The 20,267-nt window shown below is 50.5% G+C and overlaps 1 protein-coding gene across 1 annotated transcript; it reads right to left on the bottom strand.

Annotated features, from left to right (window-relative positions):
• Window positions 1-35: 35 nt before the first annotated feature.
• Window positions 36-17,601, bottom strand: NECAP1 (NECAP endocytosis associated 1). Its single transcript, XM_056855901.1, has 8 exons — window positions 17,498-17,601; window positions 11,271-11,371; window positions 9,293-9,397; window positions 8,542-8,623; window positions 6,056-6,164; window positions 3,403-3,589; window positions 544-649; window positions 36-86 (listed from the first exon to the last, which is right to left on the bottom strand). Exons 1-8 carry the CDS (start codon window positions 17,599-17,601, stop codon window positions 50-52), a joined length of 831 nt encoding a protein of 276 aa, XP_056711879.1. The 3' UTR covers window positions 36-49.
• Between the last annotated feature and the right edge of the window lie 2,666 nt (window positions 17,602-20,267).

Below are 20,267 nucleotides of genomic sequence, written 5' to 3'. Positions count from 1 at the left end.
TTGTGTGCCTTGGTCACCAGCCAATTCCCACTTCATACTTCACAGTCCTTCAGAACTGCACCCAGTTGAATGGCTGGGGAGGCTGGCTGGCAACGCCGCTGGAAGGAAGGAAGGAAAGAAGAGTGTCAGTGGGAGACGGCGGCAGTCTGTGACACAGATTTCAAAGACCCTGGAGTGATGCATCTCAGGGTCCGTCTCCTCCCACTTAAGACCGTCAAGTTGCAGCATGCTGGGAATCCCAACACTGAAAGAGGCAAAAACACCACACACAGAGAAAGAAACAGACGTTTCTAGGGCTTTGGAATGGTTTGCTAGAGGATACCTGGGGTGTTCCTAACTCCTGGTTGTTTTAAGATGAAACAAAGTCTATTTGGATGTTTTGGGGAGCCGGGGTAAGCAGCAGGTTTCTCTCAATGTTATACAGCTTTTAATTTTTTAAATATATTTTGGGATGGATGGCTCATGGATGCTCCAGCAGCATTTCAATATTGACCAAGAGGCTCCCCTGCTATTGGCCCACCCCATCCTTCCCAGACTTGCTACCTGGATGCCGCGCTGAAGTCTCCCCAGAGATCTGTGGTGGCTGGAACAGCAGCAGGTTCAGGCACCTTCGCAACAGGAGGAGGCAAATCCAAGTCCAGCAAGATATCTGGCAAGGAAGAGGGGCACAAGTCCACTTTGTTGTGTTTCTCTACCCAATGTTTCCTCGCAGAGACGGGTCTTCTGCTGTGCTCTTCCACAACTGCTTAATTCCCACACTGGTGCTTCAGCCCGTTACCCCCAAACCATTCACAGGCAAGGGAAATTCAATGGGGGTGGAACTAGAAGCACTGCAGCAAAACAGGTTTCCCACACCACCTACTGTGGGAAGAGGAAATTTGCACAAAGTGGAGGCATATGTAGAAGCGGAAGGGCTTGATTCATCTTCCCACACCTGCTTTTTCTCTGCAACCATCTCCAAAGGCACCTCCTTATCTCTCCCTGCCAAAGATTTCCTGGAGGGTTTTCCTGGATGTGACCTCACAGATTCAGAGGGAAAGCAGCACACATTCTCGCTTGAAATGCCTAAAATCCCTAATTCCATTTCTGTAAAAGTTCCCCATATTACTGGTAAATAAAAAACAAAGGTTAATTCTTGCTAGCTGCTATGTTGTTCTTCCAGATACAGCATTCATATGGAGCTAGCCTTGAAAACGAATTCAGAAAAGCTGCTAGCATTGCCCACTCTGAATTGCAGTGATTATTTGTGGTATAGCAGTGACTTGAAAACCTTACTTACTTACCACAGGGAACCAGCAGAGCAGCTGTTCATTAGTCTGCCAACTGAAGCTTCCCCTCCACGTATTAAAATCATACAACCCAGGGGTGTCAAACTCATTTGTTACGAGGGCCGGATATGACATTAATGTCACTTGGTTGGGCTGGGCCCAAATTGGGAGTGGGGGTGGTACTGCTGCCTCAGTTTATGAGCCGGCAGGGGGCTCACCAGGTCAGATTGGGACAGGGGTACTGCCTCGGCTGGCGAGTCTGCAGGGGGCTTGTCAATCCAGGGGAGGGGTGGCTGCCTTGGCTGGCGAGTTCACATCGGACTCACCAGCCTAGATCGGGGCTGTGAGGGATGGCTGCCTCAGCTGGCTCGCGGGCTGAATAAGACCTCTCAAGGGGCTGGGTCCAGCCCATGGGCCATATGTTTGACACCCCTGATATAACTGCTAAAACGCAATCCTGAGTGGGATGGTGGCTACAGACTGTCTGGGGACGGCGCAGCCGCACCACCTCCTGAGCAGCTTGCTGCCAGGCACGGCAAGCCAAAAGGGCCATTTTGTAGAAAACCCCATGAAACCGCTTATTGGGTTTCACAGGGCTGAGCTAGCAGTTTTGTAGGTGCCAGTTGGCCCCAGCTTTGCCCACATGAGCCTGCCTGGGTCTTGAGAACAGCTTTTGCATAGGCAGAAGGGAGGGCATTTGTAACAGGGCCTTCTCGGCTGTGGCCCCCAGACTGGGACTCCCTGCTCCAAGAGGCCCATTTGGCTCCCTGCCTTTTGCCCTCCCAGAGATTTGCAAAGTGTTTTATTCACGATGACAGCTAGGGAGGAGAACCCATTCCCTGCCATAGTACCAATTTATTTATTGCCATTTTCAGAGTGCTTGTGGCTTTGGCCCCTCCAGTTCACACCAAAGAACCTGGCCCTCCTCCGGCACTTACACAGAAGTTGAGCTGTCTGCGCCGCTCTCAGAGAGGGACTGAAATTGTCGGCCAAAGGCCTAGCCCACCCAGGGCCCAGCAGCCTCCACTACTTGGCTGCTAGTGAGGAGAAAGGCATTCTGAGGGGCCATCACAGTTCCCCAGAGAGCACAAGAGCCAGGGCCAAGTTCAGAGCATGGAGAAATCCCACCCGAGTGATGCTTCCACAAAGGGGAAAAAAGACTCTGGTTTAAAGAACTCCACAGCCAGAGTTGCTTCCATCTGGTTCCCAAGCAGTTCAACCAGCAGAGTTCAAGGCCTGCTGAGCTTCAGCAAGATGCCCGTAGACCAGTCTTTGGATCTCCTTCATGAATACTGACAAGAAAAGCATCTTTCGCCACTCCAACAGATATGACTTGAAAGGATAATTGAGTCAAAGCGACCATTCTCCACACCGGAGACCCAGCCAGTCCCAAATCTCAGAGCTGCTTGGCAGGGAATGTGGTGGCAAACGTTTGCCAGGCACCCCCTCCCCTGCACATGCAGCAGAAAACTGTTAAATTGATGCTTCCTATGGCAGGGGTCCCCAATGTGGTGCCCATCAACACCTTTCCTGGCACCCGCCAAGGGGTAGGCAGGAGGAGCTTTTGCCCAGCAAGGCTGTGCAGATTTTTTAAAATGTTACTTTTGCTGTGCAGAATTTTTAAAATGTTACTTTGGCAGCACTTGCCAACACAGTACAAGGATCTTCACTGTGTGACTGAAGGGAAGCTGCATGAGCCATTTTTGTGGCTGGCTGTACTTCCCGAGGCTGCCTTTCTGCAGCCGCGTCCACCACCCTGTGTCAGAATTCCAAAGGTGCCCTCAGGCTCAAAAAGGTTGGGGACCCTATCCTATAGCGTACACCCCTGTATCAGTCACAGTCAACCCTACTGCTTCAGGAGAACCTGGGAACAACGTTCATACCACTCTTTGCCCCAACTTCTATAATCTCTGCTATTTGGGCTTACAAAGCCTGGTGTTGTCTCACATTATAGTTATTTAAAATATTTATACCCCACCTTGTCAAGGCCAGTCAAGGTAGCCGACAGTATAGGAGTAAAAAGCACCTGACAGCTGAAAGCACAGCCATGTCCGCTACAGCCCTCTACCAGACTGCCTCCAGAATAACACTGTCCCTCCCCACCCCCCGAAGGCAGCGAGCCATTGGTCATTACCTGCGTTGCCCAGGCTGCTGGATTTCGGCACCGGGGGTGGTGTGACATGATTGGAAATGGCAGCCAAGGGTGGAGGTGGGACAGAAGGGAGGGCGACTTTGCCCCCAGGAGGTGGCGGGAGCAGGCTTGGCCCCCCTGATCCCGCTGGACGTGGCTTGGTCGCCCCACTTTTCTTTGTTGGCATGTTCTGTAAAGAGAAACAGAACATCAAGCGGATGCATCCAAAAAAGGGGGGAATCCCCCCCCCGACTCTCAAAGTAAGCTTCTCGGCAGAATGTGCTGAACAAGTCACCAACAGGGAAGAATTGGTTGATGAGGTGGAAGTAGTGGGCACTCTGGGTAGTAGCGACCATGTAATCTTGGAATTTACAATCTTGGGGAAAGGAAAAACTGTACGTAGTCAGACATATAGGTTGAACTTTAGGAAAGCAAATTTTAACAAGCTTAAACTTATGCTGGGTAGAATCCCATGGTCAGAAATACTTAAGGAGAAGGGAGTTCAAGAAGGGTGGGAGTTTCTTAAAAATGAAATACTGAAGGCACAATCACAAACCATTCCTATGAGAAGGAAAAATGGGAGGAGCCTAAAGAGGCCAGGGTGGCTCCATAAACAGCTTTTTAAAGATTTGAGAAATTAAAAAAGACTCATTTAGGAAGTGGAAGGAGGGCCTTATAACCAAAGAGGAATATAAACAAATAACTAGTGCTTGTAGGGAGAGTGTTAGGAAAGCTAAAGCTCAGTATGAGCTTAGGCTAGTGAGAGATGCTAAACACAACAAAAACGGGTTCCTTTCCTATGTACAGAGTAAGAATAAGAACAAGGACAAAATAAGCCCATTGCGGGGACCGTAAAGTGAAATTGTAACAGGAGATGAAGACAAGGCAGAACTCCTCAATTCCTTCTTTTCCTCAGTCTTTTCTTGCGAAGGAAGAGGTGCTCAACATGACATAAACAGAACACATGATGAGGGAAAGGATTTGCAGCCTAGGATTGGCATTGGGGTAATGCACAAACACCTGGTTTCTTTAAATGAAACAAAGTCCTCAGGGCCAGATAAATTGCATCCAAGGATATTCAAAGAACTTGCAGACATAATTTCTGAGCCTCTGTCCATTATTTTTGAGAATTCATGGAGAATAGGTGAGGTGCCAGAAGACTGGAGATGGGCAAATGTTGTCCCCATCTTCAAGAAGGGGAAAAAGGAGGATCCGGGTAACTACCGACCCATCAGCTTGACTTCTATACCAGGAAACGTTTTTGAACAAATAGTCAAACAGTCCTTGAGCATTTAGAAAGGATGGATCTGATCACTAAGATCACGGGTTTCTCAAGAACAAGTCATGTCAGACTAATCTTATCTCCTTTTTGGGGAAAGTTACTACCTTGCTGGATCAGGGGAATGCTGTGGACATAGTTTATCTAGATTTCAGTAAGACTTTTGATAAGGTTCCACATAATATTCTTGTTGACAAACTGGAAAATGTGGTTTAGATCCTATTACTGTTAGGTGGATCTGTAATTGGTTGACAGATCGCACCCAAAGAGTGCTTGTTAATGGTTCCTCGTCCACTTGGAGAGGAGTGACTAGTGGAGTTCCTCAGGGATATGTCCTGGGCCCTGTGTTGTTCAACATCTTTATAAATGATTTGGATGAAGGAACAGAAGGGATGCTTATTAAATTTGCAGATGATACTAAATTGGGAGGGGTAGTAAATACAGTAGAAGACAGAGCCAGGATACAGGATGATCTTGACAGACTGGAAAATTGGGCTAAAACTAATAAAATGCACTTCAACAAAGACAAATGTAAAGTTCTGCATTTAGGTAGGAAAAATCAAATGCATAATTATAGGATGGGGGAGACTTGTCTGAGCAGTAGAGTGTGTGAAAAGGATCTTGGGGTCTTAGTAGACCGAACACTGAACATGAGTCAGCAGTGTGATGCAGTAGCTAAAAAGGCAAATGCCATCTTGGGCTGTCTCAACAGAAGTATAGTGTCCAGAACACGCGAAGTGATGGTATCGCTTTACTCTGCTCAGACCTCACCTAGAGTACTGTGTTCAGTTCTGGGCACCGCAATTTAAGAAAGATGTAGACAAGCTGGAAAGTGTCCAGAAGATGGCAACAAAGATGGTGAGGGGTCTGGAGTCCAAGTCCTATGAGGAAAGGTTGAAGGAGATGGCTATGTTTAGCCTGAGGAGGAGAAGACTGAGAGGGGATATGATAACCATCTTCAAGTACTTGAAGGGCTGTCATATAGAGGATGGTGCCGAGTTGTTTTCTATTGCCCCAGAAGGTCAGACCAGAACCAATGGGTTGAAATTAAATAAAAAGAGTTTCCGTCTAGACATTAGGAAAAAAGTTCTAACAGAGTGGTTCCTCAGTGGAACAGGCTTCCTCAGGAGGTGGTAAGTTCTCTTTCCCTGGAGGTTTTTAAGCAGAGGCTGGATGGCCATCTGTCAGCAATGCTGATCCTATGACCTTAAGCAGATGATGAGAGGGAAGGCATCTTGGCCATCTTCTGGGCACGGAGTAGGGGTCACTGGGGGTGTGGAGGGGAGGTAGTTGCGAATTTCCTGCATTGTGCAGGGGGTTTTCCCTTCCAACTCTATGATTCTATAAGTAAGGAGTCAAACACAATAAGATTCTCACCCCAATATTCAATTTAATGGTCTGTCCTTCCTTAAACCCCAGGTCCAGCTTGGGACGGCTGTCAGTCTCCTGGGATTCCTTGGAGATCTCGGTCTCTTGTTTCACCCACCTAGATTACGGAGAGAGAGACAGAGAGAGAGGAAACAGAAACACACTGACACAAGCACAAGGCAGCTGCAAGACTGACTGAAAAAGGCATGAAGGATACAAGAAAAAGCTCAACAGGGATTTCCCAGCAAGTACTTTGGTATTCTGGGTCCCTTTCCATGACACTGGAGACCAGAAAGCCTATCATGTATTAATTCACCGCTCAGTTTTGCATCCTGCCCTCCTTCCCAAAGCTCAAAGGAAGTTTACTTGAGATCGCCTTGTTTTATCCCATCAGGAAAGTTAGGCTGAACTTAGTACCAAGGTTGCTTCTCATTGGAGAATGGAAAGTATTCCGATGAGGGGGTTACCCCTTCCATTCACTCCACAGGCAAGGCTGTGCTGACAAGTCAGAGCCCATTTCCCATTCTGGTGGGGAAAGCCTATTGCCAGCCCCACCAGTTCAAGCCCTAACTCATCCAAAACAATGCTTAACGTAACTAAGAATGGCGTCCAGCCAGAATTTTGTATGTGTCTCACTGGAAAGATAAAACAATTCCAGCTTTTGCAGACTGGATTGCAAGAATGTTCAATTTGGCGACATTGTCAAGATTAACCAACCTAGTTCACAGAAAACCAATAGATGAATACAAACAGAGATGGCAACCATTCTTTGACAAATTTATGTGATATGAAACTAGCTCTATTCTCGGATTACAACTTTTGCTCTTGAATTAATTATTTCAGTCAGTACACTTTGCAGAAGGCAATGTCTGTTTGATTTTGAAATGATGTTATTTTACATTTAGACTTTATCTTACGAAGACATTTATAGCATGTGGGTACATTATGTATTGTGGAATTAGTTAATATAGCAATAACAGGCACAGCAGACAAGACTTTCTAAGTGGCTACAGCAGCTTATAACTTTCTTATATTAATTGTATTAAATGGATACTGATGCGGAGTAGCTTAGTTTTATCATAATTAGCAATCTGGGGTCATGAAGGAGTAGGTGAGTGTGAGCACTGTTAATCTGTATACCATGGTTTAGTTTTTCCATTATTCCCTTCCCCCTTTTTATTTCTGTATCCTGACATTGAAAAATATTTTTTTTAATAAAATAAAAAGAATGGTGTCCAGCTGTGAGGAGGAATAAGAGCACAAAGATAAGGTAGAAGATTTGATTTGATGCAGTGGAGGTCCTAAATAGCTGCCTGGCTGCTGTGGTTGATCAGCTAAAAGTGAACAAACCTGAAAAGACACAGGTAATGCTGGCTGGAGGTCTTGAAGGGCATTGTGCGCCCCACTTTTGATGGCATTCAGCTGTCCCTCGCTGACTCGGTTAAGAGCCTCGGGGTTATACTGGACTCAACTTTATCACTGGAGAAGCAATTTAAGGCTGTTGCAAAAAAGGCTTTCTACCAACTCAGCCTAGCTTATAAGATGGCCCTAACTTTGATATGGCTGTAGTCACCTGGATTCACGCCACAGTAACACTGAGACTAGACTACTGTAATGTACTTTACATTGGTCTCCCCTCAAAATCAACTCAGAAACTCCCAACTGGTATAGAATGCCACAGCCCGGCTAGACAGAGATTGCATGGTACTGCCATTCTGCAGACTCTCAATTGGCTGACTGTTTGCTGCTGGGCTCAGGTTTGCTACATGGTACAGCATATATAGTGGACCTGAACAGGTAAGACAAACCCCACATTCCCAAGTCCCCATATGGTATAGATATAAAAAACACAACGAGGCTGAGAAAGTGGGGATCACTCTTGTACTTTCCCAGGGAGGGAGAAAAGCCAAGGTGTCCCGTCTCCTCTAAGACAAAACCTTGGCGATGTCAGCCAAGTTTATCATCCCTGGAGCTTGAGGGGTGGCAAGAGGAGGTTTAAAGGTGCCAGAGTGGACCCTTCCCCTCAACTATGGCAACCCCACTGTGTGCCCAGCTGTTACAAAGGGCACTGCAAGATGGATACTTGGTGTGATACCCAGAAAAGTCATAAATTGTTCCAAAAGAGCTTTTGGATTAACACACCTGGGAGCCCTTTTGTCTGAGGATACATCCAAAACACTGTTGCCAGGGTGGCCTTTAGAAAACCAGCAGGAAATTAGCCTGCATGGGTTATCAACAGAAGATGCTGCAAGAACAATTAATTTCTCTCTGTCTTGTGTCACAGGCTGGATTCCACCAGGCCTTGGGGAAACTGACACTCTGAAATCTGGGGTATCAATTACCTGGGATTACGCACTCGTTAAATTATTCTACATAGATATTAATGTTCCCATTCTCAAAGGTAGTGTTCAGAAAAAGCACCAGTATATTCAATCCTTTTCTAGTCACCGATGTTCAACACATCAGACAAGTATAGAAGTGTAAGGGAAACTTACTTGAAATGATCCTGCAGAGCAACATTGAAGTCAAAGGCATCACCCCGGTCTCCAAAGCCTAGCCCAATGAATGCACTGCGCCCTGAAAGGTTGGTGGAACAGCCGTTCAGTAGGAAAACTGCTGGTTACAAAGACTTTCATAGCTCACCCCATGCCCAGGCTTGGGAAAGCATCTGGTGTAAGGGTTTCTGGGAAACATGGCCAGCATCTGCATCTATACACAAAGCTACCCATTCAACAGGAAGACATCTATCTTGCCTTAGTTTACAGCCTTTTCTTCCCAAATGTTTAACCTCTTAGCCCTTAACACATCCACTTTATCCCTTCTTCCACAACAGCAGAACTTTTCCATCAACAGTGGGAGAAGGAAAGCTGCTTAAAGGAAGACTGCATTTGTGTGATCTATGGCAACCTGCACTACTTGGAACTGTGGGCTCCCGTTAAACATTATCTTATTTTGCAACTTTTGCACCACAGTGCTATGCAGTAGCAACTAAGGCCCCTTTAGCAACTGCTGCTGGGTCTTTTAACGTCGGTGAGTTCTGTCCAAATACAAAACGATACCGAAGAGCCCTGCACTTCACTCAAGCGACTTTTTCTGGGTGTGCCAGTTAGTGAAAAAACATGCACTGCTGGGAACATGGTGCGTGGTCTTCCACAGTCCTACTTCCAGCCACATCCTTCTGAAGGTGGCTAGACTGTAGCCCCACCCCACCTCAGTGGAGTAGCAAGAAATCCCGCCTGCTCTCACCGTTCCCATCCTGAATCCGGATGACAAAGTACCGGCTGGAATCCGTCACCGTCTCCACAGCGAGGCCAGGAAACTCATCTATCGGGGCCTGAGCAAAAAGCTCCCCTGAGGAGACACAAGAACACCTCAATGTACACTCACACCCACAGGGAGAACAGCGAATACGGTGTTCAAAATAAAAATCAGGAAAAGCCCTATTGCCAAGCAACCAGCAAAAAAAGACTGTAGTGCTTGCTGTGCACTTTTCAGGCTAAAAGCTCTGGCTAAACTGCAGACTGTTCTTCTGAGTCAAATGCTGCACAGCCCCTCCCTTGCAGGAAAGGCCCCTCTTGTGAACACAAGTAGAGGCAGCAGCTTTCTCCTCTTCAGCGCACAGGTGTGCACAAGCACACACACATACAACTTGCCACAGGACTGGGCATCGCGCACCAACAGCAATTGCTGTGGAAAACCCTTCCATGTAATGCGGGAGAATCATATGGCACATGGGCTGGGCTGGGAGACACAGAGGCAGAGCTGCTGGCAAGCTGAGTGCTGGTTTTGCCTTTACCAAAACTGCTGGGGAGCATTAGCTGAGGTTGCTGTGAGAGGACTGTGTTTGAGGGTGAGTGCTTGTAGCCTACTAAAGAGGGGTTTTTGATTGGTTCTGGGTGGTGCTGTGTGTGAGAGGTGGAGGCTATGAGCATTTAAATAGTAAAGCTCCTTCTCACCAGAGGCTGGATGTAAATCAGCTGGGTTGGGCAACAGAGGCAGAGCTGCTGGCAAGGTGAGTGCTGGTTTTTCTCTTCCTAAAACTGCTGGGGAGCATTAGCTGAGGTTGCTGTGAGAGGACTGTGTTTGAGGATGAGAGGGTGCTTGTAGCCTGCTTAAGAGGGGTTTTTGATTGGTGCTGGGTGGTGCTGTGTGTGAGAGGTGGGGGCTCTGAGAATTTAAATAGCAAAGCTCCTCCTCACCAGAGGCGTGAGCACAAGGGCTCTTAACCTGGGGATTGGTCCCAGGGACCCTACAGGGCGGGGAAAGAATCCTGTTATCAGGGCAGAATAGATCTGTGTGCCCTGCAGGAGTACCGAGCGAGTTAAGCATTGGTGTGAGTTAGCAGCAGGGCAAGGAAGCCAGGGCACTCAGTCCTCGTTCAGTACAGAAAGGGTGCAAGGTATAGAGGGCAGGACACTTTCCATTTCCAGGGTTAAAACATATCAAAAATAAATGATTAAAATACCAGTTGTGAAGACAGAAAGCCAGTAGGGATCAGGAGGGCTATCCAGCGTGCCTGCGTAGAATGTCACATGTATGACTATCTGCCTGCTGGACAGAAGTCATGGGTATGCACTCAGTGCAGGACGCCCCTGACTCTCAAGGAGCGAGTTCATTTCCTTGAGACCAAGGAAGGAGGAGGAGCTGAGACATGCAGAGAGAGAGAGGTGGGTAAGGACTCCATGGATGAAATAGTTGCATCCCAGTCCCAGGGTGACGGCTCCCTGCTGGTCATGGATGATGGAGCCCTTGGGGAAGGAGGTCATCTCTCTGAGGTAAGGGGATGTGGTATCTTAGAAGGGAGCCCTTCCTTGGTGGATGAACAGATATAATCTCGTACCGAGGATATGCCTCTGAGGGGAGGCTCTTGTAGTGGGAGATTCAATCCTTCAAAGACCAGAACTGAGTAGAGCACAAATGCATTTTTAACTGTGACTATGTATTACTTGACAGTGTACGCCCATAGTTGCTAGTTAGTGTTTAATGGCAGTAGTAACCAAATGTATCACCATCAGGTGGGAATCCTGCTACGATAACTGGAAGGGTAAGAATATATCAGAACAACAACAAAAAGTATGATGAACTGGATACAGAAGTTCTATCAGAAATGAAGTAAAGCTGTTACTACTGGAGCGACTGGAAGAGTCCCAATATATCTGGCTGCACCCCCAAGAGCTGGGCATTGCGTATTCTTGCTAGAGGATGCCATCCTTCAGGGCCTCACCTGAAACTTTGTCATCAAGTTTTATATACGCAGTTTTGCCCTTAGAGGTAATGCGGAGTCGTCCAGTCCAGTCTGGCTGATCCAGTTTCCAATCAGAGGCTCTGCAAAGGCAAACAAATCAAGACACGTTCATTGATAAGAAAGCCCCTCTCAGCTTGCTATACTGTCCTGCTGTCGGATTTCCAAACAGCCTTGCTGATTTCACCACAATCCTAGGACACAGCAGATGTAGCCAAAGGCTGCAGCTGGAACGGGTACTGCCCTGTGGAGGACGCGTTCAGGTTTAGGTGCTCCGAGGCATCAGGGCGGAAGAAAGTGGCCAAACCTCCAACTCTGCCATTTTGGTGTTTCTGTCACTGTGTAACAGCACAAGACATGATTATCTTTTTGTTTTCCCACAACCAAGTGCCCCAAACAGGAGCAATTGCAGAGTTGCCACTAAAATTTTGTTTGCCGTTTCCCTGACTTTCCCTGGCCACCATTCAAAAATAGCCCTAAGTTAAAAAAATGCACAGGTTATGTTACATTACATAAAGGTTTTATTAAACACTTTAAAACTACACAAGTACTGAAATGCAAAAACATTTAAGGTAAGAGCATAAACATAAACTTCTGCAACTATTGTTGAGTGAGCACCTCCATTTTGAAAATGCCCTAAAAATTACCCAAATAGAGAACTTCAATACACATAACCTTTAAATATTAACTAATGACAGTACGTTTTTGTTCTTGTTTTAAAACTACACTAAAATTATATAAATTTCAATTAATGTTCTTAAAAATGGCTTAACTGAAGTCACAATATGAAACGTCATTGTGAAATTGCAGTTAAAAGTCAAGTTGTGCTCCAGCTAGTGGGTGCTCTTAAGGCTGCATTCCTGATGGGGGGGGCAGCGAAACCCTTTAGGAGCTGGTGTGGCCCCGCGCTGGCGTGGGTGCCACCTCATCACGGAATAAAGTGGCACCTACGCCGGCAAGGGGGCAAATACATCGGAGTCAGGGAGCTGCACCCACCCCAATTGCCAGTGCAGCCACACCAACAGGGATTCCCCAGAAGTAAAAGTCCGCACAAGGGTGGGGGGCGTTCCCGGGAGTGGAGTTGCCTTTAGGCAACTAACCCCTTTCGCCCTGGGAACGCCCCCTTGAGTGGTGGCAGGGCCACACAACCTTTTTGGGTGGCTCAGCCTCGCGGTTTTCAATGAGGCCATTTTCTTTAATTCTATATTTTCACTTTCAAAATGTCTTTTCAGCGGCCGGGAAGCCTCTGTGGAGGTGGCGTGGCTGTGCCACTCCCGGCCACCACGGATCTCCCCCCCCCTTCAGGAATGGGCTGCCTGTCCCAGAATGAGTCAGGCTGACTCAGAGCGCCATTCTGAATCTCTTTCTTCAGGCCCCAAACAGCTTCCTATAGTCCTATTTTTGCCCATTCTTTTTATTCAGTGCCATTATAAAAACACACACACATTTTACCATTGAGTTTGTGCCAACTGCTAAGGGTACAGAGTTAGACCAATGACAGTTCAAAGTCTGAAGTTCTACTTCACAGTCATAAAATGCTTCTGCTTCAGGTTAAGACCTTCAAGAGGCCTACAAGAAACATGCTTAGATATAACGCTCAATGAATTGGAAATCGTTGCTTTCTTGAACATCATGGAAAACTGGCTTGATACTTTTCTTCTGTTTACTATTTTTGTTATCTTCTTAATATAAATTGAACATCTAATGTTTGTTTCATGACAGAAATGCTGCGAAGTGTTTTTAGAAAGTGAGGGCCCCGGGGGGGGGGGGGCTTTTTCCTAGCAAGGCTTCTGATTGGCTCTGCAAATTTTAAAAAACGTTTCTTTGCCAGCAGCTGCCACCACTGCACAAGGATCTTCACTGTGTGACTGAATGTAAGCTGCAGCTGCCATTTTGTGGCTGGCTCCGCCTCCTCCAGCAGCCATTTTCTAGTGGCCATTTCCTGGTGTGCATTACACTTACTGCCACCTCTCTGCTCCACCTGCCCCAAGGGCACGCTGTCCTCTTGGAGCGGCATTTCAAGTTGGCCTGAACCCCCTCAGCCCATTGTCCCCCTCTCTCTGTCTCACCATCACTCTCTCTTCTAGGCCAGCGGCTCGCCCGGCTACCTCACCAGCTCTACCGCCTTGGCAGCCCTGCTGGCTCCTCCCCTGGCCTTTCCCGTGGCTTTCTGGACGCTCGCCCAGCATCATCATCCATGGCAGCAATTCACCTGCTCCCCCCCCCCCCCCGCCGCCGGTTTCCCTCCCTCGGTGGCTCTGCCGGCTGCTCTCCCAGCCTTTCTGGCAGCCCCCTGGCCATCTGCATGGCTGCCCAGCCTCTTCTCTACCTCAGCAGCCCACCCAGCTTCTACAACAGAAACAGCTCCTCCTCCCCCACCTGCCTGCAGCTCTTCTCGGCTTTGGGGGGATTTAAAAAACCTTCAGGTAATCTCTTTTTCCCCCCTAGGGAAACTCTTTGACAGAGAGGTTTGCAATAATGGCACCATTTGGGGAAAAGGGAGCTCCAAACTCTAGAACAGGTGTGGTTCCACAAATTTTGGGGGGCCACCTGCCCTCCCTTGGTTCCACAAATTCAAACCCAGCGCCCCCCTACCCTATAAAAAGCATTAGTCAAAATAAGGGTTTGCATGACTCTTTAAAGAAGATAATAACAATAAAATTTCAAAACAGTAACAATTAATTGCACATCTATTCAAAATCAAAACTTTTTAGTTGAAATTTATTCAACAAAACTGATGAACTTGATCCAGTGGTACCAGATCTTCAAAGTCTGGAAAAAAATTCTGATAGTTTCCACCAAATTTGCCAGCATGGCGCCATGGCTTGATCTATTGTAAATTAGTGAACAACACAGTTGAAGGGGCCCACCTCTAGTGCCCCTCTGCTGCCCTCTTGCTTCTTAGTGCCCCCAAGGTAATCCCACAGCCCCCCAGGGGGTGAGACTGCCCTCTTTGGGAACCACTGCTTGAGAAGATGCAGAGTGGCTGCCAGGCTAATCGAAAGCCACAGAGCTTATAATCATTGGGTTCACGAAAGAAGCCGGGTTCAAAAGAACTTTGAACAACCAAAAGAGGTGAGGGCTGGAATATTCAGCAGAGGACCAAGCGTGGCCGCTTGGGTGGGCGCCTCCGCTCTTCCTACTGAACTAGGAGGAGCCGTAGCGGCACAACAAAGAGAGGCACCTGCGGCAGACAGGAGATGGTCCGGCCCCTGAAGGAGCCCCCGGGAGCGTGGCAGGAAGGGGGCGGGATGGTGGAGGGGAGCAGAGGAGGGAGGGGAGCCCTGCCTGGGACAGAGCAGGCGGAGACGGGACAGCCTCTAGCCTGGCCCCCGGGGAAAGGAGCAGGCTGGGGCAGGGGTGGCTCTGCCTGGCCGCGTGGCAGAGGGGCTCAGCTCCATCGCCTGCTTATCGGGCCTGTCTCTGGGGCTGAGCAGACCTGGCACTATGGAGTCTGACTCCGGGGACGGGGCAGGCCGGTGGGGGGGAACCCAACCGAGTGGCTCATCAGCAGTAGCCTGCCTGTGTCTGAAAGAACCGAAGGAAATTCTGTCTGCCCTCTAAAGCCATAACTGACTTAAGTGCATGTGCCTGGGCCAGGTTTCTCCTGTGCCTGCCTGGAGACCTGTGCTGCCGTTCCATTCCCTGAGACAATCCTGCAAATCAACAAATCTTCCTTGTGGTTTCTGTTCAAGACCTGCCTCGGTGGTCTCCACAAGCTACTGGCACTCTACATATACTTACCTCACAGCAGCGAGCCCAAAGCCTCCACTCCCGCTACCTGCAGACCACCCACCTGGTGACCGAGGGGAAGGTTTCTCGCTCAAAGCGACCCTCGATTCCAAAGAACTCTTCCGAGGGGAAAGCGGGCTTGCCACAAACGGGTGCCATCGTGGTGGGATACAGGAAACTCTTACCCAAAGTGGTGAGCCAAACTGTGAACCCAAAGCGGTGAACCATAAGGATATAAATATTTAAGAAATTGTGCGAGGTAAAAGTTTTGTAAAAATGCCTCCTAAGTGAGTGAAAGCACTTGAGGAGACTGAAGCGGAGGTGGTGGCTACGGGGGGGGGGGAGCCCAGAAACTGGGGCGAATATTGACCAAGTAGAGATCTGGAAGATAAAGTGAGGAACACAATGTGAGAAATTGAAAGTCAGAATAGCACAAGAGAGGGAACAGAGAGAAACCGAATCAAAACAAAGACAAATAGAATTAAGAAAGAGAAAAGCCCAAAGCCTATGCAAACACACCGCCTGCATAAAACTCCCCGAAACTGAGGGGAAGGTTTCTAGGTTAGAGAATCTCCGGAGGGCTATGTGCGTCCCCTCCGCTGGGGGAAAAGGCTTGTCACAGCCCCACTCAGAAAACAACAGAACAGCTTTTTGGGGCTGGTAGTGACAAAATAAAAGGAAGAGTGGGATTTTCATGAACTGCAACCGGATGACTCAGCAGGCACGTACACACCAAGGAACAGAAATGCCGAATGGAAGGGGGGGGTGTCACATTTTATTTCTTTGCCTGCTGTTCAAGAAGCAACCATCTTCAGAAGGATGTGAAGAGTGAGAAGGGGGCAAAATTGCTCCATTCATTAGCCCTTTCTCATTGCTGCCCATCAATCCACATGGCTCCATACAGGTCCCACAACAGCAGGAATACATGCTGAGCAAAAGAAAAAAAATGACTACTTGGCATTCTCCACTTTAAGAGCCCCGAGATTACACAGGGAGTCGAGGCACACACGTCAAGCCCTGAGCCCCCCTTATCCTTTGCTGGGGGAGCATAAGGGTGTGTGTGTTTGGGGGGGAGTGTACACTGTATGAGTAAGATTGGCAACAGGAGCTCCTGGTTGACACGTCAGACAACGGCAGCCCAATGATTCCTCCTTACGGTGACAAACAGTATTGTAACCCTGTATCACGAGCCCCTTTTCACCTCTCCAGCTTACTGCCCCTACCTTGCTGAACTGAAAGGGGGGAAGAATCAGAAGCAGCAGGGCAGAAATGGCACCAAAGCCTCAGAAGCGGACGCTCTGAAAGTTTATCTGAGAGCTGAGCTCTCCCTAACCAGTCGCCATGGCAGGCAGGGCGTCACCTGGAACCACATCTAGCTGTGCACATCTTATTACTGAAAGCTGAGTTTCCATTTATTGTGAATTCAATATAAAGCTGAACTCACTGCATAAATCTCCGCTGTTTGATAATACGTTTTATGTTATTTACTACAAAGCCTGTGTTCTTTGTTTAACTTAAGGTAACATTAGCTTGCCGTTTTCACTGAAGTACTGGGTATACTGCAATTTGGTTTGACCAAAATTAAGACATTAACTTCTGAATTCCAGTGGATGCTAGTCATGATGCACACCTATTCTCTCTAGCAATGGATGCTAGTTATGATGCACACCTATTCTCTCCAGTACCTGAGGAGCATGCCTATTATACAAGGTGCTGTGGAAAGCAGGCAGAATAAATGCTGCTGCAGCAGCCGTCTTGTTTGCGGGGGCTTCCTGGAGGCCCCTGGGTGTGAACAGACTGCTCGACTTGGTGGGCCTTCTTGGTCTGAGCCAACATGGCCTTTCTTATACTCTTACGAACGTGCAAAATATTGCACTTTCACATCCTAAATAATTTATAACTAATGCACTTTATGTTGTCAAAGCAGTAAAATCAGACTTGATTGGAAAGTAAGAATGGCGTATATGTGTTCCCCAAAACTTCCATTATTTCCCAAGGATGAAAAGGCAGTCCCTCCTGGGCGAGAGAGCTCCCCTGCCCCCACCCCCCGGCCGGAGGCGCTTGTGGGCGCGGCTCAGGGACCCCCACACGGGGCCGGCCGCCTCCCGCAGCCCCCCAGCACGCCCGCCCAAGGGCCGGCCGCGTCAGCCCGGAGCGGCGCGGCGGGCGGACTGCGGGGCAGAGCTCGGGAGACCGGGGTTGGCGCGCAACCGGCCGCCCGGCCCACCTCGCAGGGCCGCTGTGCGGGCGAAAGGGGGCGGGGAGCAGCGCGCCCGCTCGCCGGCTCTGAGCTCTTCGGGGGGGGGAGGCGGGATGGCAACGCCCGGGGGGGAAGGCGCCTCCCTGCCGGGGAGAAGGAGCAACCCCCCCACCCCACCCCAACCCACCCGCCGGGGGACGAGGGCCGGAGCGCGGGGCCTCTGCGCGCTCCTCCTCCTCCTCCTCCTGCTGCTGGGCGGGCGGGCCGGCGGCCTTACCGGTAGCCGCGGTTGGAGGCCCGCGGCGGGATGCGGTAGACGCTGACCTCGGGCTTGACGCACAGGACCGACTCGTACTCCCCCTCGGCGCCCGGCGCCGCCATCGCCGCCCGCTCGAGGCCCGGAGCGCGCAGGCAGGCCAGGCCAGGCCCGGGCAGGGCAGGGCAGGCGGAGGCGAGCAGAGCCGGGCAGCCTATCGGCCGGGCGCGCCTCCCGCCGCCATCTTTCTCCGGGGCAGAAGTCACGTGACCCGCCGGGCCGGCTGACGGCCGCGCGGCGCCATTCGGGGCCCGGGCGGCCCTGTCGCGTCACGGGGAGGCGGGGGAGTGGGCGTGGCCACGGCGAAGCCGGAGCCGCCATGCCCGTTCCGGGCCCACGCCAGGGCTCCCTCCTCCCCGCCCCTGCCGGCCTCTTCGTCCACCCCGGGGGGCTCCCGGCAGCTCGCTCCAGCTCTGCAAAAGCGCCTCCCGCCCCCCCGGCCTGTCCCCGAGGGGCTTCCTGCCGGAGCACCGCCTCGCGTAGGCCCCCGCCCCCCGCCCCCCGGTTGGGAACGGGGCGGCCACCGAGGCGCGCGGCCCCCCCACCCCCCCTCCCGGTTGGGCGGCGGGGGTTCGGAGCGGCGGAGTCTGGCCTGGAGAACCGGGTGGGTTTCCCCACTCCGCCACAGGAAGCCAGCTGGGTGACCTCGGGCTAGTCACAGCTCTCTTAGCCTCACCTACCTCGCAGGGTGTCTGGGGAGGGGCAGGCGATTGTGAGCCGGTTTGATTCTCCCTGGAGTGGTAAAGAAAGTCGGCAGGGAAACACCAACTCTTCTTGGTTTGCTCTGGAACCCACTCATGTGTCTTTTCGGCGGCCCGCTCCCCTCCAGCACCACATTTCCAATGAATCCACTCGCTTCCTGTCCGCTTCCTTCACTGCCCGACTTTCACACTCCATACCTAGTGTCGGGGATCGGGGCGGCCAGTGGCGCCTCCTGACCCTTCAGGATCTCTTCTAGCGCCTTCACTGCCCCTGCCCCAGCCTCAGCCCCCCCTCCTGATTTTTGGGCTGCGGGTCTTCCCTTGGGTTGACGGTGGCGCCAAGGAACAGAAAATCTTTTCACGACTTCAACGTCTTTGTCAACCTTAACGTGCTGGGATCCCCCTGCAGTCCTGACTTCTGTCTTCTTGATGTTCAGCTGTAATACTTAGATGCTCGCTGGACCTCTCCTTGGCCGCTGTGACGCTGCATTGCTGGGGGTCCTCCTCGCCCCGGGTTTTGACACAGGCTAATTTGAATAGCGCTGGCTGGAGGACCACCCACGGCGGGGGGGGGGGGCGGGCTGTGCCCACTGGCTCTCCCATGTGAACTCCGGCCCCTGCAAAGGCCATTCCCACGGCCAGCTTCTCCCCAGCCACCATCGCCTCCTGATGGCTACCAGAGGCAGGCGCAATGGGGAAAGCTCTCGGCCCTGAATCCTCCAGTGGTCGTCTTGGCGGGGTGCGGGGTGGGGGGTGGGCTTTGCACCTAGCTCCCCTCCAGCTGAACGTTCTGTTCTCTGCCTCCCCACCCCGGGCTTTTTACCCGCTGCCAATGGTGGGGGGGGGGCAGAGAAAGCCAAGGAGGGCTTTGCCTTTCTGGAACTCCCAGTAGAGACCCTGGCCAAGCGACATGAGGAGGGTCGCGGGGGGGGGGGTTGTGGAGGAGGGCGCTTGTGATCAAGGCCGGTGCTGTGGGGCAGAAGGGAGCTCCTGGAATATCTTTTGTTTAAACTACTCTATGGGAAAGTATTTCAAGATGCTCCATTATGCTAAGCAAAAGCCGACTGCCCCGCGCCTGGCCCAGGTGCAGCCCACTCACTTCGGTCAGTCAACTGTATTACGAACACTTCTCTTTGGTAAGTCAATGCCTGGTAGCAAACTAAGAAACAGAGCACCCCGCTCCCCAAAAACAAGTCTTGCCCCATTGCACACAGGACTCCGTTTCTGGCCACGATCTCTGCCTTAGCCTCCTCCAGCTGAGGCCCGCTGATCAGAGCCAGGGAAGCCCCAGCCTGTGACTGAAGGCTTCTCCTGCTGCTGGACCGGCCAGAGGCGTGTGCAGAGGGAGGGGCTCCACAAAGATCACCAAGGCTGGGGTTCCTGAACTGAGGAGTCCCCAACTACGTTGGCTGAGCCCTCTCTCACGGCCCCTTTCCCCTCCAACATTGCTTCACTGATAATGTTGGAACTGGGGACCTGGGTTCAAGTGTCCCACCAGTTACCAAGCTCGGGCCACAAACCTACCATAAGTGGGTTCTGGTCCACAAAAGCTTCTTCCAGGATAAAATGCTGCTGGTCTTTAAAGGTGCCACAAGACCTCTCCCTCACAGGGTGGCCATGGAATCAAATGGGATGACCCAACCTGCCTACAGTTCTCCATTCTACACACACCCTGAGTGCCCAGGAAGAAGAAGGGGGCGACATCAGCTGTGAGACAGCAGGAGGGACGACAAAGGCCTACAAGTGAAACGGATTCCTCTGAAGACACCTGGAGAAGCTTCTTCAGAAACGCTACATCAAGTCTGCGGGGAGGCAAATTCTGTACTCTGGAGAGGAGGGGAATAAAAGTTTATTTTTCTCATTTTGCACTTTATTCCACAGCTGTTTTGTAGCTGCATAATTTTACACTGGTTTTTGCTGGTCGTGAGAAACTCAAGCCCCACTCCCAGTCACTACCCATAACTGCCTTTCCAGCCACCTTTCTAGGTTGACATTTCACCCAGCGTTTGCACGCTTAATGTACTTTCTAG

The sequence above is a fragment of the Euleptes europaea genome, chromosome 9, assembly GCF_029931775.1.
Source record: "Euleptes europaea isolate rEulEur1 chromosome 9, rEulEur1.hap1, whole genome shotgun sequence".
NCBI classification, from domain to species: Eukaryota; Metazoa; Chordata; class Lepidosauria; order Squamata; family Sphaerodactylidae; genus Euleptes; species Euleptes europaea.
This window is presented reverse-complemented; position numbering and strand designations above follow the sequence as displayed.

What these genes read in the sequence shown, in the direction of transcription:
- NECAP1 (XM_056855901.1), bottom strand. Translation starts at nt 17,601, where the DNA reads ATGGCGGCGCCGGGCGCCGAGGGGGAGTACGAGTCGGTCCTGTGCGTC. An exon ending in CCGGATTCAGGATGGGAACG is followed by an intron (nt 8,624 to 9,292) that starts GTGAGAGCAGGC and finishes CCAACCTTTCAG; the next exon opens with GGCGCAGTGCATTCATTGGG. An exon ending in GACTTCAGCGCGGCATCCAG is followed by an intron (nt 87 to 543) that starts GTAGCAAGTCTG and finishes CGGCGTTGCCAG; the next exon opens with CCAGCCTCCCCAGCCATTCA.